Source organism: Hyperolius riggenbachi, chromosome 9 (genome assembly GCF_040937935.1).
Source record: "Hyperolius riggenbachi isolate aHypRig1 chromosome 9, aHypRig1.pri, whole genome shotgun sequence".
Lineage (NCBI taxonomy): Eukaryota > Metazoa > Chordata > Amphibia > Anura > Hyperoliidae > Hyperolius > Hyperolius riggenbachi.
In genome coordinates, this window is record NC_090654.1 from 132,455,475 (window position 1) to 132,471,419 (window position 15,945).

The 15,945-nt window shown below is 43.4% G+C and overlaps 1 protein-coding gene across 1 annotated transcript in view; it reads left to right on the forward strand.

Annotated features, from left to right (window-relative positions):
• Nucleotides 1-45: 45 nt before the first annotated feature.
• The window catches only part of UBQLN4 (ubiquilin 4), a 51,787-nt gene continuing 35,887 nt past the window's right edge, over nucleotides 46-15,945 (forward strand). Inside the window, exon 1 of the mRNA XM_068253527.1 lies at nucleotides 46-312. Within this exon, the coding sequence (XP_068109628.1) occupies nucleotides 199-312 (114 nt within the window). The 5' untranslated portion in view covers nucleotides 46-198. The remainder of the gene's footprint in view (nucleotides 313-15,945) is intronic.

The following is a 15,945-nucleotide window of genomic DNA, read 5'->3' on the forward strand; positions in this document are numbered from 1 at the left end:
ACGCACTTCGCCGCGCCAAGCCTCTATTTGGAGCGCGTTTCTAATTGGTGCAAAGAAGTCAGCTGATCGGTGGCATGACGCAGCAGAGAAGAGTGCCACAAGTTCCTCCGGTCCACTGGGGGCGCTATAGAGCCTCAGACAAAGCGCGGCAGGCTTATTCTCGCGCGCTCCTCCTTTTGGTGGGCGGGTGCAGAGAAGATGGCGGAGAGTGGCGCTGACGGTGCGCCCGGCCAAGGCCTTATTCGGGTCACGGTGAAGACCCCAAAAGACAAAGAGGAGATATTTATAGGGGAAACGGCGAGCGTCAAAGAGGTGAGGGGGCGGGGCGCCGGGGGGAGTGGCCAGGTGGGTGAGAGCAGAGCTAGTGATGGTGCTCATGTGCTGCTGTTGCCTATAGCGTCTAGCTTCCTCTGTCTATGGCTAGGGTGACCGAGACGGCAAATCTGATTGGTTACTAAGGGTATCAGATCCACGTGGGTTATTCTGTCCACGAGAAACTGCCTAGAGTAACCATTCGGGTTTCTTATTGCATGTTTTTTTTCAGATACGAAGCATCAGTCTGGCTGGTTGCTATGGTGATATGCTTTAATGTTTGTCCAGGGCTGCTAAATCATTGTACAGTGGTTAAAATGATTAGGGTACCATATGGGTCGCCCGGGAGGGATGGGTCAGAACCCTACGAGGGTCACTGGGTGCTCAGGATGGAGTGGTCTGGGATGAATCCCAAATTGTATCTCCTCATGGACTAAAAGGACTCATCCTGTTTAACCCATATTCTAATGCAATTATGTGTGTTACGTCATGGATCTATACCTCTGTTATCAGAGTGCTAGGTGGCTTCTCTGGGACACTAATGATTGGGTGCATCAGGTCACCATACGGGTCTGCTTTCTCTGCAGTGTATCTAAGGTCTCCAAATATGTTCACTTGATTATTGTGAATAGCTTGGGGACATTCGTGGATCAGATTTGTATGAATAATTATTTAAATGTTCCCAATCCAAATCAAATGAACACTTGGATCATAAATCAACATTGTCAGGGCTGGGCAAATCTCAGGATCCAGGTAGTCAAAGCTCCTATAAAAAAAAAAAAAATTTTTACAGCGGGCACCTGACTTTCCGGTGTTTCTGTAACTGCTGTCAATAGAGCTAGCTCCTGGATTGAACAGACTTACTTCTGAGTTACATGTTAATGTCAATATTTTTTTTACCTGTTTAGACCATCTTGTGTCATCTAGTCTTCTAGGATTCAGTTCTGTATCTGGATATATAGGGTAGCTCAGGCTTTAGTTCTAGTTATGTGATTTCTGTAGTGTAGGTTCCTCTTAGCTGAAAAACTGGTGTTTTTTGAACTTATCAGTTTTTTCATAGCAGTGCATTAACACTCATATAATGTGAACTGATTTATAGGGAAACATGGAAATAAGCTTGTCCTTTTATTTCTATTTGACAGCAACTGATTCAGTGTGAAAGGACCCTCAGTCTGTTCCTTTCACACTAAATCAGTTGCTGTCAGTTACTTTCACACTAAATCGGTTGTTGTCAGTTATAACTGAACGGACAACTTATGTGCAGCCCATCGTCACAATGCACTGCTATGGAACAACTGATTAGTTAAAACGCATTCACTTTTCAGTGGTCATTGTGAGAGGCCTTACACTACGTCCAGTTACTTTCAAATATAACTGAATGGACAACTGATATGCAAGGTAATGTCCTTGTTTCCCTATGGCCTCTATCACACACACATTATGCTGAAAAACTGAAGATTTTTCACAATGCATGTCCATGGAACAACTGATCAGTTAAAACACATCAGTTCTTCAGCATTTATTGTAAGGGCTATGGCCCACTAGAGTGATTTTAACACCGTTTTTGGATTGCTGGTGTTCTGTGCTTGTGCAGTTAAAGGGATACTGTAGGGGGGTCGGGGGAAAATGAGCTGAACTTACCCGGGGCTTCTAATGGTCCCCCGCAGACATCCTGTGTTGGCGCAGCCACTCACCGATGCTCCGGCCCCGCCTCCAGTTCACTTCTGGAATTTCTGACTTTAAAGTCAGAAAACCACTGCGCCTGCGTTGCCGTGTCCTCGCTCCCGCTGATGGCACCAGGAGCGTACTGCGCAGGCCCAGTATGGTCTGTGTCTGCGCAGTACACTCCTGGTGACATCAGCGGGAGCGAGGACACGGCTACGCAGGCACAGTGGTTTTCTGACTTTAAAGTCAGAAATTCCAGAAGTGAACTGGAGGCGGGGCCGGAGCATCGGTGAGTGGCTGCGCCAACACAGGATGTCTGCGGGGGACCATTAGAAGCCCTGTGTAAGTTCAGCTCATTTTCCCCCGACCCCCCCCCCCCCTACAGTATCCCTTTAAGGCTTGTAACAGTGCAGAATGCTCCCGGCTATGGGATCACTGCTTAGTAGTGCCTGACTGGCCTCAGGACTTTACCTGGACCTGCGGGAGAATGGATGGGCTGGTGCACTCCGGAGCGGTTCTGGAGCGTTTTTTAAAAAGCTTGCAGGGGAAAACCGCTTGGCTAATGAAAGTGAATGGGATGGTGCACACCAGAGCGGTTCGTTTTTTCCACAAATGCAAACTTGGGGCTGCAGCATTTTTTAGATTTCTGAGGCGTTTCTACCTCAATGTTAAAGTATAGAAAAGTGGAAAACTGCTCTGAAAATGCTAGATCAGAGCGGTTTACCAGGCGTTTTTGTTACAGAAGCTGTTTAGTAACGGCTTTTACGTCTAAACATGCCTAGAATTGCTCTGAAATCTGCTTTAAAAACCTCTAGCGTTTTGCAGATCTGCTAGAGGTTTTTGGTGTGCACTGGGCCGATGGGACTGGACAGACACCAGGGGAGCCGACAGACTACAGGGGGCTGGAGGACGGAGCAGTGCTTTCCAGCGCTGCTAGATTTGGGCGCATCCGGCACCTCCAGAGACTACAATAGGAATCGCTCTTATTGCAGCGCTCGGTGAGTAACGTCGGCTCCGTAAGAAGACAGAGCCGAGGTTGCTTAAAAAACACAATAATTCGGCTTCCAGAGATTGTTTCAATTATTTCATTCCCCCACTATCCATGGCGGCCTGGAGGGGGAATAGTAATTATAACGGCCCGGACTTGTGCAGAAACTGGATCAGCCGTATAACAGCTGTATCCTGCGCCCAAGTCTACCGGCACCGATTTCAAATGTACTCCTGGAGGAAGCCCTAGGTAAGTATAAACCCTTATGCTGTTCTTTTCAAAGGAAACCCAAGATGAGAGGGATGTGGAGGCTGACATGTTTATTTCCTTTTAAATAATGCACATTTCCTGGTTGTCCTGCTTATCCTCTGCATCTAATACTTTAAGCCGTTGACCCTGAACAAACATGCAGATCAGATATCTATGACAAATCTGCCAAGATTGGCTTCATGCTTGTTTCAGGTCTGTGATTAAAGGCTCATACACACGCTTGATAGTCTGGAACGACGGGTCCGTTGGACCCTCCCGCTGGGTGGGCGTTCCAGCAACAGTACAGCGTGTGTACAGTGTGTCTGCAGACTGATAAGGCTGTTTCTAAGCATTCCGCTCGGTGGATCGTTCAGAAACAGCCATATCGGTCTGCTGACAGACTGTACACAAGCTCTACTATTGCTGGAACGCCCGCCCAGCGGGAGGGTCCGACGGACCCGTCCCAGACTATCAAGCGTGTGTATGAGCCTTTAGACCCTTCTGACCAGAAAGATCAGCAGGACTGCCAGGCATCTGGTATTGTTTCAGATAGATCCTTTTCAGATCAAATCTGAGAGGGGATATATCTGATCAATTCAGTCCACACACTGCACATATATTTTTAATAGATTTCAGTATGAAACTGTTGGATGCAGTGCAATCCATTGTTGGAAGCAGTGGAGCGATATGGATTGTCACTGCAGATCCACATCTTTTGCCTGGTACAATCAATCAATTAATTTGATTTTGTCTGAGAATTGATCTCGTTATAAGTTGGCCCGCCATGTTGGAGCATCGATTTTTTTTTTTTTTTTTTTTTTTTTTTTTTTTTTTTTTTAGCAGATACGATCGAATTGTTCAGAAATAGACAGGAAAAATAGATTTGTACATGGCCACCTTAAAAGGGAGCCTAAGGTAAACTTAAAAAAAAAAAAAAGTTTCACTTACCTGGGGCTTCTACTGGCCCCCTGCAGCCGCCCTGTCAGCCAGTCGATGGCCCAATGCTGTGCAGGCACAGTGGAGCGCACAGCAGAGTCATCAGGAAAGAAAATCAGCCACTGGGGGCACCAGTGGATCGTTCCAGGACGGACAGGCACAGGGGGGGCTGGTAGAAGCCCCAGGTAAGTTAAACTCTTATTTAGTTTTAGTTTTGTTTTCGTTTTTTTTACGAAGTTTGCTTTAGGTTCTTTTTAAGGGATAGCTTGAACTCTACTGCAGATGACTTGAGGCCTTGTTCACATCTGAGGAGCGCAGATGGCTGTGCGATCCGAACGCAGCGCATCCGATCGCACGCCATCTGCGCCGCTGCGCTGCTGATCCCATCCATTGACAGTGATGTTATCAGCTCTGCGCTTCCAGGCAAAATGCAGGCAGCAGTACGCAAGCGATTCCCAGCGCATCATACTGCTGAGCAGCGCAGTAGATGTGAACGGTAGAAGGGCTGTGTATGCCCTTCTGCCGTTGCTGCGTTTCAGCACATCATACGCGCTTCCATATCCGCGCGGAAGCGCGTATGATGTGAACGAGGCCTTAGACATATTTTGTTAGAGTATAGCTGAGTGCATTAGTCTGTAGCAGCCATTCACTAGTCCGCTTCAGCTGGTCTAACTTTAAGTAAAGTGATTACTAGGGGTTACAGCAGTTTGCACACTCCTGTTTTGTTCTCTTCTTGAATTGCCAAGCTTTTTGTGGTACAGGACAGAGTATTTTATTAAAAGAACAAAAAATATTTCATTTTTGTAATTTTTGTGTGTGTAATGTAAGAAACTCTTTCATGAGTGTTTTGGCTTTCATGTAGGGATGGTCAGGGATGAGTTGATGTAGAATTATGCAAACTTATGGAGCTTGAGAATGGACAAGTTGAATTCCACCCTTGCATGCTGCTTTTTGGGAATGATCTCGATTCGATGAGCTTATGGCCGGTAATTATTTATATTTTTGCCACGATTTGCATTTTGATTCCCATTCAACATTTGCATTCCCATTCAACAAAACTAGAATCACAATGCAATTGCCCCCAAAGTGCTGCAAGCATTGCGTTTGCAATTTATATAAATGACAATCGCTGCAGTGAGAATGACCCCATAGGAATACATTAGCAGCAGCGGTTTGTCGATCAGCAAAGCGCTCAAGTGTTAATTAACCTTTACTTCTAAACTGCAGTTTTTGTAATTTTCCCTTTTTTACTCCCCAAGGGTTTGTGATACTTTCCACTGGTCTAGGGTGCCCTGGTGCCCACAGCAGTGAGTACCTAGTTTGTTTACATATCATGCTGCTGCTCCTGTTGACTGCTAAATGAAATGGTAATGCAGAACCATACAGTAACTTCCCTGGCTGCTGTAAGGAGCTAAGGTCCCCCCTCTTTATACATGCCATTGCAGATACTGGGACATTTTAAGTGAAGTATGGAGGCTGACCGACGTAGGCATTTTGGGTAGATCTAGTGTCTAAATACAGTTGTCCTTTAAGCTACATGCAGAAATTAAATAAGTGTTGGCTTTTTTCCCCTTGTGCAGTGATTTATATGTCAATACCATTTGCGATCATTTTGGGGCATAAACAGTTGGATATCTTGCAAAACCATTGTCCATTTGCTGTTATCTAAGCTGGATGTGTCTACACTTTATCTGTCTCCTTGTATCTTCATAAAGGAAATAGGAACAGCTGGCCAAGTCAAGTGATGTACTATTAGCACAGTGGTTGCTGTTGTGCCAGGAGCATGCATGCAGCTTTATTATCATTTTTTTGTCATGGCATCTGCAACATCAAAAAGTTACCGTACGTGATCCTCTTTTGTTAAAACCTAGCATTGTTACAGGATTTGTAATATGTCGATCAGTGATCCACCACTGAATCACTAAATGAACTGGCACAAACAGCTGCTACAATTTGGGTTCTTTCACTTATCCATAAGTAATAAAATAGCATCTTGTCTTTTTAGGTTTCAAAACTGACACTTGACACCAATAATCGCTTCAGGGGGCAGTTATTGCGTGTCTGTATGCAGCCCTAGCAAGTATACCTTTTGAACAGTTTTATTCACAAAGATAGTGAATACAAAACCATCACCCAATGATGGAATCAAGTGTAAGTATAGCTCTCAGATGTTCACAGCGCTGTAGGATACACATGGAATCTGGGCAAATACACATTGCAGCTGGGCAAAATAGCACCATGGACAGTCACCGTTTTGAGCGGTCTCCAACTCTTTGTCAAGTGCAGTGGCATGCCACTTCCATGTGTATCATACAGCATTGTGAGCATCAGAGAGCTTTATACATCTGAGAGCTATACTTACACCTGATTCCATCATTGGGTGATGGCTTTATATTCACTATCTTTGTGAATAAAACTACGATTTGAAAATTTTCACTGCTGGTCGAACTTGCTTCATTGTATGCAGCCCTAGGACATGAGCTCATATATTTACTTTTGAATAAACAATTTAGCAAGTCAAATGTTAGCATTTTTCAAGACTTGGAAGTGAATATTGTCTGCGGACAATATAATTTTGATAAGGACCCCATGAGAATTTTTGTTGGGGGGAAAAAATAGGTTCACAATCGTATACGTGTATGTTGATTTGACATCTCTGTTGAACAAGTGAGTTCTCAAAAATTTGGTTGCAGATCTGTTTACTGTACCCAATCTAAAGTCTTATGCACGTTTTGAATTCTGCCGTCCTTCAGGAACGAACATTGTACAGACACATTGTTCGGCTATAGCCATGTAGCATGTGCTGTTCTGTGGAGGGGGGGGGGGGGGGGTGATTGACGGAGAAGGAGCACAGCATCCTGTGGTGTTGGTGAGAAAAGGACACAATGAGCTCATTTGTCATTTAAGATTTGTCTGTCTCTAAAAGACATCATGGGGCAACTGTACGCATGCAACGTTTTCAGTTGAGATGGCCCAAAATATTGTTTGAGGCTTTAAGCACAACTGAAGTGAGAGGTATATGGAGGCTGCCATATTTATTTCCTTTTAAACAATGTATATTGCCTGGCTGTCCTGATGATCCTCTGCCCCCTAAGTGATAATTTCCACTAGATGCCGCATGGCACCCATGCTGCTGCGAAGCCGCAGCCCAGATTGCTTAGCTGTGCATGCTATGGGAAACTGCAGCATCCCCTCCAGAATGGCACCATTGCACCATTGTGTGATTCGGACAGCAAGTCATTAACCCGAATAGGCAGCGTTTCCCCATGCAGCTTGCTTTCGGGGATATGCTGCAGATTCTGAAATAGTAGACACGGGCCCTAATACTTTTAGCCATAGATCCTAAATAAGCACGCAAATCAGATGTTTCTGACTGAAGTCTTAAGGTGCGTACACACATGCGAGTATAGTCGTTTGTAACGATCGTTCCCCGATCTTTACCAACGACGATCGTTACAAAAAACGAACCAACGACTATTAAGGCAAATGACGAACGAGGCAAATCGCTACAAAACAAAGTTCTGTCTTGGCGGATTTTTACCACCGACGATCGTTAGCAAAAGTGGTACATCGTTGGAAACGATCGTTCGTACCAGGCTGGACATGCGTATTTCACTTTTTCTCCAAGGAACTTTACAATTTTATGCGCAGGCGCATTAAGTGCTTTTACGTGGTGTAACGTTCGTTCTAACGATGTGATCGTTACACCCTTTTTACAACTAACTTTACTTCGGTCGTTCTTTCGTCAATTAAAAGATCGTTCGTCGTTGACAACGAACGATCGTTGTCGCATGTGTGTACGTAGCATTACTATATTAGCTACATACTCGTTTTCTGAGGTGTGTATTTATTTCAGATACTATTGCATCCAAAGACAACAGCGAGACTCCCAGGAAACTGGTATTGTTTAAAAGGAAATAATGGGCACACTGACTGCTTGCAATGCTGGGAATACACGGAGCGATCCGGCGGCTCGATTAGCCGCCATATCGACTCCCGCGGCCATTCGGATCGATTCCCGCTCGTCCCCACGGGCGCTTCCTTATCTTTCGCTCAATTCCCCGCTATTGTCCGCCTGCGGGTATCGAGCGGGGAATCGATCCGCGCGGTCATCGGACCTGTCTGATATTATCAATCGAGCCATCAGCGGCTCGATTGATAAGGGACTATCGCTCCGTGTATTCCCACCTTTACACTTTCCTCTCTTGAGGATCATTTTGAATTGGTCATAGTGCATGTTATCTTAGAAAGGATCTGTAAAGCAAACTATATCGGGAGTATATGGGGACAATGGGGTCCTGGCTCAGAAGTAATGGTGGAGCTCATTTAGCTCCCTGGGCAGAGTTTGGCCACCAAAGACAACAGATGATGTTAATAGTACATTTTCCAATACACTTGTGCTGAGTTTTGCTTCCTATATTTTTTTTCCTTTGTTTTTCCTATTCAGTCTTTCCATTTTGATTACATTTGCTAAACAGTTGAAAGTAATTCTTGAGCTGTGTCGCCTTCTTGTGACTTGCATGCCCTTTACCACACTGCATAAACAGTCTGAACAAGAGACCTATTCACATAGATTTGATTGAGGAGATGACCAGGCAAGTACAATCCCAAAAGGCATGTTTTGTATTTTGACACCATCACAGATGAAGCTTGTAAATGAAACTCTAGGATGCCTTAAATAAAATTATACCCCTTGTTATATTGTTTACTGAAAACGAATTTGTTTTTTTATTTTTTTTATTTTATAATAGCTCATGTGATCCATGGTTCAAGTTTAAAATGTGTTTCTGGTCATAGGACTAATACTGTACTCCTTTTCATGTGGCCAGACTGAAGTAAAAAAGTCAGTTGCTTTTTCAGAAAGTTTTCATTATTATAAAATTTGACTTGTCAATTATTGTACAAGTGTCCTGTCTCCTGATGCCTAACGTCAGTTGTGGTCAAAGTTCTGCCTGAAAACAGCCATGTGAGAGGCATGCTATCTCTTGTCTAAACAACTGTGCCTATGAGTTCTTTAAAGTGTAACTGTCGGCATAAAATCAATTCTTTAAATTTATCTGGTAAACAAGTAATAAGGATGCTAACCAGGCATTCCAAAAGTTAAAATCACTATTACTTTTCTTGTTGATAAATAATCATTCCCCAGTTTACCTGACTCTTATTTGGTACACACAAAATTTGGTACACAAAAAGGAAGTTGCAGTACATGCCCCCAACCCCCCCCCAGACTTAACTAATGCAGCCTGATTTGCTGAAACCTCTTTCCCTCCTGTTTTCCCCTCCCACACCTCTGTTCCTCTCTGATTGGCCAATATTTCTGCCTTGGCTGATACACACCAATAATACAGAGGGCTCACCTCAAACCTGCTGGGGGGGGGGGGGGGGGGGTTAAAGTGAATTTGAGGGTTTTTGGGACACGTCATGGTAGGTTTAAGGGGATTATGTAAGTATGGGGGATTTGGTATCTTCTTCGAGGGGAGAGGGGAAAGTACTGATGGGAAAGCAGTGTTCTCCCCAGGCTCTTTTAGCTGGGTGCTTTTACTATAAAGTTATAACAACCTGCTAGGTGTTTTGCCTGAGCCTTGTTTCAGGGGCGGAGCTACATGTCGGTAGCTGGCAGACATGGGAAGGGATTTGGAAGAAAAAGACCCGGCATGATATAACTTTATAGTAGAATATGAACAATTAAATATGTTCTTTAGGCTGAATTTGCTCTTTACGCTGGCCACTTAATATTCAGTTAGTGGTGGATCAGGCAAAAGATCAATCTCTTCAAATTATTTCCTGCCCCCTCCCCTTTGTTCAACCACTTTGCCATGTTAGATATTAAACAAGATTTCAGCATCTGCTATCTGTCTGAATCTCTCATCTGGTAATCGTATGTTGACAAAAGCTATATTTCATCATAGGCTGCTTCTCCTGGTTTCCCGACCCCACCTTTACTCAGCTGCATGTCTCAGTGTAAGGCATTGCCACACGCATTCAAGCAGCTGGCATTGGGTCATTCCAGATAATGTTGCAATCCTCACATCCATTGAAACAGCTGAGTTTTCCCAGAGCTGTACAGTTCATGATCACATACTGAGAAATTATTGCCTAATTAGTCTCTTGATAGTTGCGAGACACCTGATGGCTTGTAATTGGAGTAAAGGTCTCTTAAAAGCAACAGTCAAAAAATGTGGTTTTACAGCGTGGGTAATCTGTATTTGCACCTTTGTTCTCCATCACCACATCCCTGTCATATCCTCCGTGGTGTGGTAGAATAATGGGGAATCTATCAGCCCCATTAGATACTTGCTACTCCACTATCACTGTTTTGTTCCCCTAAAATACGGTGTCAGGTCTATTGATCCTGTACTTATACTCCTTGTGTGGCAGATAATCCACTGACATTTATTTTTGTGCATAGCTAAATAATTACCTGCTTATCAGGCAAGTTGGAGTGATTGAAGACTGTCGCTGTTCTTTAATGGCCCTGAACTCTTGCACAGGACAGAAGGAAAACAAAGAAATGCACCATTTACTTATTGTATTTATGAAGCGCCAACATATTACTGACACCATGCATATATTTAGAGAGTATAGCCTCTGTAATCCCCCCCCCCCCCCATCTGTGTCTAATAACAACTTGCAATTTGATCTCTCCCCGTCAGCTCACTACCACGGCAGATAAGCTCGTTTAAAAGCACAGGATGCTAACAATATGTTTGCTTCCATGAAAGCAGGAAGTAGAAACACTGGAGATTTATTTTAGGATTTGTATCCGCTGTAACAAATGTTTTTCTTTAAAGGTTATTATGCTGTTTCATAACTTTTAGAGCAGAGAGTATGGTCTGAGTTCAGGTCTGCTTTAAAAGGTACCTGTAGTCCCCAAAAAAAGTTAGATACTTACCTCACATTCAAGAAGGGTCTGGATGGTCCAGAAGCTTCCCCGATCTTCCTGCGCCTCCGTTCCTCCTGGGTTATATTTGACATTAATGTTGAGTGTAGCTCACAGCCGTGCTCCCCTCCATGTGTGGCTCACGCAGTAGCATGGAGCCGCTCGTGCACGTCTTTTTCTATGTGCATCTGCATGTGGAGAGTAGGGCAACTGTGAAGATGAAAGGGGTCCTGGGCACCAGCGGAGGTGTTCAGGAGGATCAGCCTCTGGAGATAAGTATCTACTTTTCTGCCTCCCCTTACTACAGGTTCGCTTTAACGCAAAGTGCCAGAATCTTTATTATTATTAAAAAGGGTCAGCTTTACCAACCTCAACTTTCATAGTGGACCTTCAGTGTTTTCACCCGTGGAGATGGGATGGCTAATGATGCCATAACATCAAGTGGAATCTGAATCATTCTCTCTGAAATATTGATGGAAAATCTTCCTAGGCTTCATTCACACTAAATAGGTTGCTGTGCCCATTTCAGCAACACATGTGTGATAAACAAGGCCATCAGAAGTGTGTGGACTAAACCGTCTGATGTTCTCACTAATGTGCTGCATATTGTACAAGAGCAGCGCTGACTCATTCACTGTCAGTGAAGGGAATCAGCACTGCAACAGAGGGCAAGGAAGATGCCATGCATTGCGATGTAGATGCATGGCCACCTGCATTGCATAATGTGAATGAGATCTTAGCCATCTGACATATGGGTCTACTTGTATGTATCGTAATTGCAAAGCATCCCTAAACTGTTCATAGTTACATAGTTATTTGGGTTGAAAAAAAAGACATACATCCACTGAGTTCAACCAGAAAATAAAGTACAACACCATCCCGCACCCTCGCATATCCCTGTTGATCCAGTGGAAGGCAAAAAACCCTTACAAGGCATGGTCCAATTAGTCCCAAAGGGGAAAAATTCCTTCACGACTCCAGATGGCAATCAGATAAAATCCCTGGATCAACACCACTGGTAATTACCTAGTAATTTATATCCATGGATGGCTTTTAAATGCAAGGAATGGTTCTAAGCCCCCTTAAATGCAGATACAGAATTTGTCATAACTACTTCCTGTAGCAATGTATTCCACATTTTAATCAATATTACTGTTAAAGAGTAACTGTCAGGCTGCAGAAGCTAATTTAAACCTCTATTCTCCTGTGTTAAACAGTTTAGACAGAAGCCAAAAAGGCATTACTAAAGATAAAAATCTCTCTTACATTTGATGTGTGCTTATCAACAAAGCTAAGCTCCTAAGGAGGACGCAAGCCGCATTCCATACTGCAAAGCATTCTGGGGCCCTCCCCTCGGCTGCTAAGGAGAAGACGGGATCAAGTTTCAGCAGCTTCTAACTCAGTCCAGCCACAGCACAGATAAATCTCCGGGCAGAGTACACTGCAGGAGTCCGCTATTGTTCCTAGCCACATGGCTCATTAATATTCACTGCACACTGTGTTATTCTGTACGAGCTCCTCTGTGATCAGGAAGCAGGCAGGACATGACGACACATTTGGCTTCACAAACATGGAACCTGCCATGGGCTGTCAGGAGCATCATTCTCTGCATATACTATATAAAAATTCTGTGAAATCCAAACGTGGACAGTGAAATGCATATGTAATGTAAGTACAGCCAATCTTTAGCTACTGATATATGTGTTTATTTTCTCTGAGACCTTATACCTAACAGCTCCTCTTTAAGAACTATTTCCGAAATAAATGGCTAAAATGTTTTCCCACTATGCGCAGATCATGTCCCATAGTCCTTTGTGAAAGCCAAGGGTCAAAAAGCTCATCTGCCAATATTTTATATTGCCCTCTGATGTATTTACACAATGATAACTATGTTTATTTACAATGAAGAATGTTTTCTAGATACAAATATTTCCAGTCAAACAAGGAGGTGTAGCTCCCAAAAATTAAAGAACCATTTTAAATATTAAAATGTTTTGATTAATAAAAACAGATTAGTACTAATACTGACAAATACAAAGTGGAAACAAATAGAAAAATCACTTGAGCTCAAACTGGAAAGTCTTTTGTCTATAGCTGTGTCATATTGCAGGACTTAAATAGCTCAGCTAAACCAACACTGAACAAGGCAAATTCTCAAAGCAAGCCTGTTGATTAGCATTGCCTTTGGAGCTAAATATTTTAAATTGAAAATCCCATTGTTCAGCTCTGCTTACCCTGCAGCAATTCAGACAATTTTAAAGCTGTCAGCCATACTATCTCAGAAAAAGACACACATAAGTAGATATACTTGCTCTACTTATATAACATATGTATTGCACTGTCCACATTTTGATTTTAGTGACTTTTCTATAGTAAAAAAAAGAGAATCCTTCTTAGGATTCTCCATTTTACATTTTAACTGTCTATTTTAAAGCCAATCCTGATGTCATTTCCTTCCTTACTCTCTGCTGCCTGATGGTGTATGTATTGCCCGCCCTTGTCCCAGTCTTCAGACACTCCTACTCAGCTCTGCAATAGAAAGTGCATTGTCTCACCATGAGAAATATTGGCCAATCAGAGAACAGAGGTGTGGGAGGGGAAAACAGGAGATAGAGGCTTCAGCCAATCAGGTTGCATTAGTTACGGTTGAAGGGAAAGTAGAGAAGAAAAACAGGACAACCCAGCATGCCCTGCAACTTTGTTTGGGCAGCAATGTACCAATTAAGAGTCAGGTAAACTGGAATGGTCCTGTATCGACAAGAGAAGTGATAGTGATTTTTAACTTTTGGATTGCCTGGTTAGCATTCTTATTACTTATTTACTGGATAAAAAAAAAGATTTTATTTTATGCCTGACAGTTACACTTTAAGACATCTCCTACTTCTAGACTCCTGTTGCCAAACTGAGATCCTACTATTGCTCACCCTTCACTTAGTGTGACTACAGCTCCCACTTCCTCATGTGGCTATGTTGTTTCTGCTGGAATGCTGAGAAATACTCTGACATCTATTGTTCTTCCTACTTTGGGTGTAACATGGTCATACCAGAGGAGAGGGAACTTACTGTACTGCACTGGGAGGTACATGATAAAGGTATACTGTCTTCCAGTTTTCTTTCATACACTGTTGATAGTCACTTAACCTAATTGCTAATAAAGTCTGCCTCATTCAATTTTGGAAATATTGAAGCTTAAAAAAGTTTTGTTTTTTCTTCTAAATGTTGACCCATGGATTCCTGAGCCAAAGCAGCATGTCTGCACTCTGATAACAAGACAGTCTTTGGTGCACCCTGCAGCTCAGTTCTGCATTTCAAAATCTCTGCAGTTCCATCCCATGTGACTGGTCTTCACCTGTAGTCATTCCTAACAAGTATATGTAGGGCACAATCAGTGTGGCCAGTTTAGAGCCAGGCAGCTGTGTAGTGTGTAACTTTTCTGGGATAATGATCCTTTCAGCTTAAGGTGGCTATATACTTCATTTTCCCATTGCTGGCCGGTAGATTCAATCATTTTGGTTGAAACTGCTTGAAACAAACTATGCTAGATCAATTTCTGGGCAAAATCAGTCTAATCGGCTGTGGGTCAGGAGCAGTAGCGGCAATCAATTGTGGGACAACCTGCGTGCATAGTGTTGTTGGCAGACACTTGCTGGTGGACAGGTGAGTGTGAGCTCCGCTACCAATACTCTCCACAGCCCGTGGGCGTGCACATAGATTAGAGAAACCTGGGGGGCCCAGCAGGCAGTGCGAGGCTCCACAAATTAGATTGTGAAAGGATTTCATCACTCTCAGATTAGATTTGATCTGAGAGCGATCGATCTGATGGTCAAATCTTTGGCCATCTATTACTGGGTGGCGATGTTTACTCAGCCTCTACAAGATAATACATTCTATAATGATAATCAATATAAAGAAGCTCTTTTAAGTCGCTTCAGCTTCCTGATCTCCCCTGCTTATTAACGAGAGGACATACGGTAGTCTGGAGCAATATTTTATTCACCGCTGCTAATGTTTTGCTCGGTTTGGGGCTGGCAAATATTGACATCTGCCCTTTTGATTTTTGTATGTGTAATTTGATGTGTAGGCCTGCTTGCCTAATGCAGGCATTTTACACACTGTGTTAACATTTTCTCTCCCTCCATTCCATTTTCTGTTTCATATATGCATAATTTAAATTCTAGACAGTTGTCCTTCATGTTGTTCTTTTAAGGTGCCCCCTCACACCTCTATTTTCCCCTTCGATTCCCTGTAGATTCAATCCAATAAATCAATGGAAAGTACCGTATCAGTCAAACGGAGCAGAAAATCTAGGTCAATTAGGGGTAGTGCGGAAACGGCGGATGATCAATAGGCCATAGCGTTTTTTTTTTAAATTGAACAGTGCAACGCTGCAGTTCGATCGATCTTCAATAGATTCCTTGCTGGATTCTGTTAAAATAGCTATGCTGTGTGTTGTAGGAATTGATTCCTTCTGAATCTATTTCTAGCTGAAAGGAATTGATCTTAAGGATTGAAGAGTTACCGTAACTTAAAGACAGAAGAGTTAACTTTAGGTTTGCCTGAGGTAAAATGTTTCCTGAATACTACATGCCTCATCACCATGGTGATGACTCTAGAAAGGTTATTAAAGACAGGAGATAAGTTTAGTGAATTGAGGCCATTGTCTTGACCAGGACCACGCCCCTAAATGCATTAACCACTTGCCGACCAGGGGATTTTACACTGATCGGTGCTGCGTGGGCTCTACAGCCCGCAGCACCGATCAGGAGTGCAGCAGGGCGATCAGACTACCCCCCCCTTTTTTCCCCACTAGGGGAATGTCCTGCTGGGGGGGGTCTGATCGCCGCCGGCTGCAGTTGCTTAGCGGGGGGGGGGCTCTTCAAAGCCCCCCTCCGCAGCGCTTTCCGCCCTCTCGCCA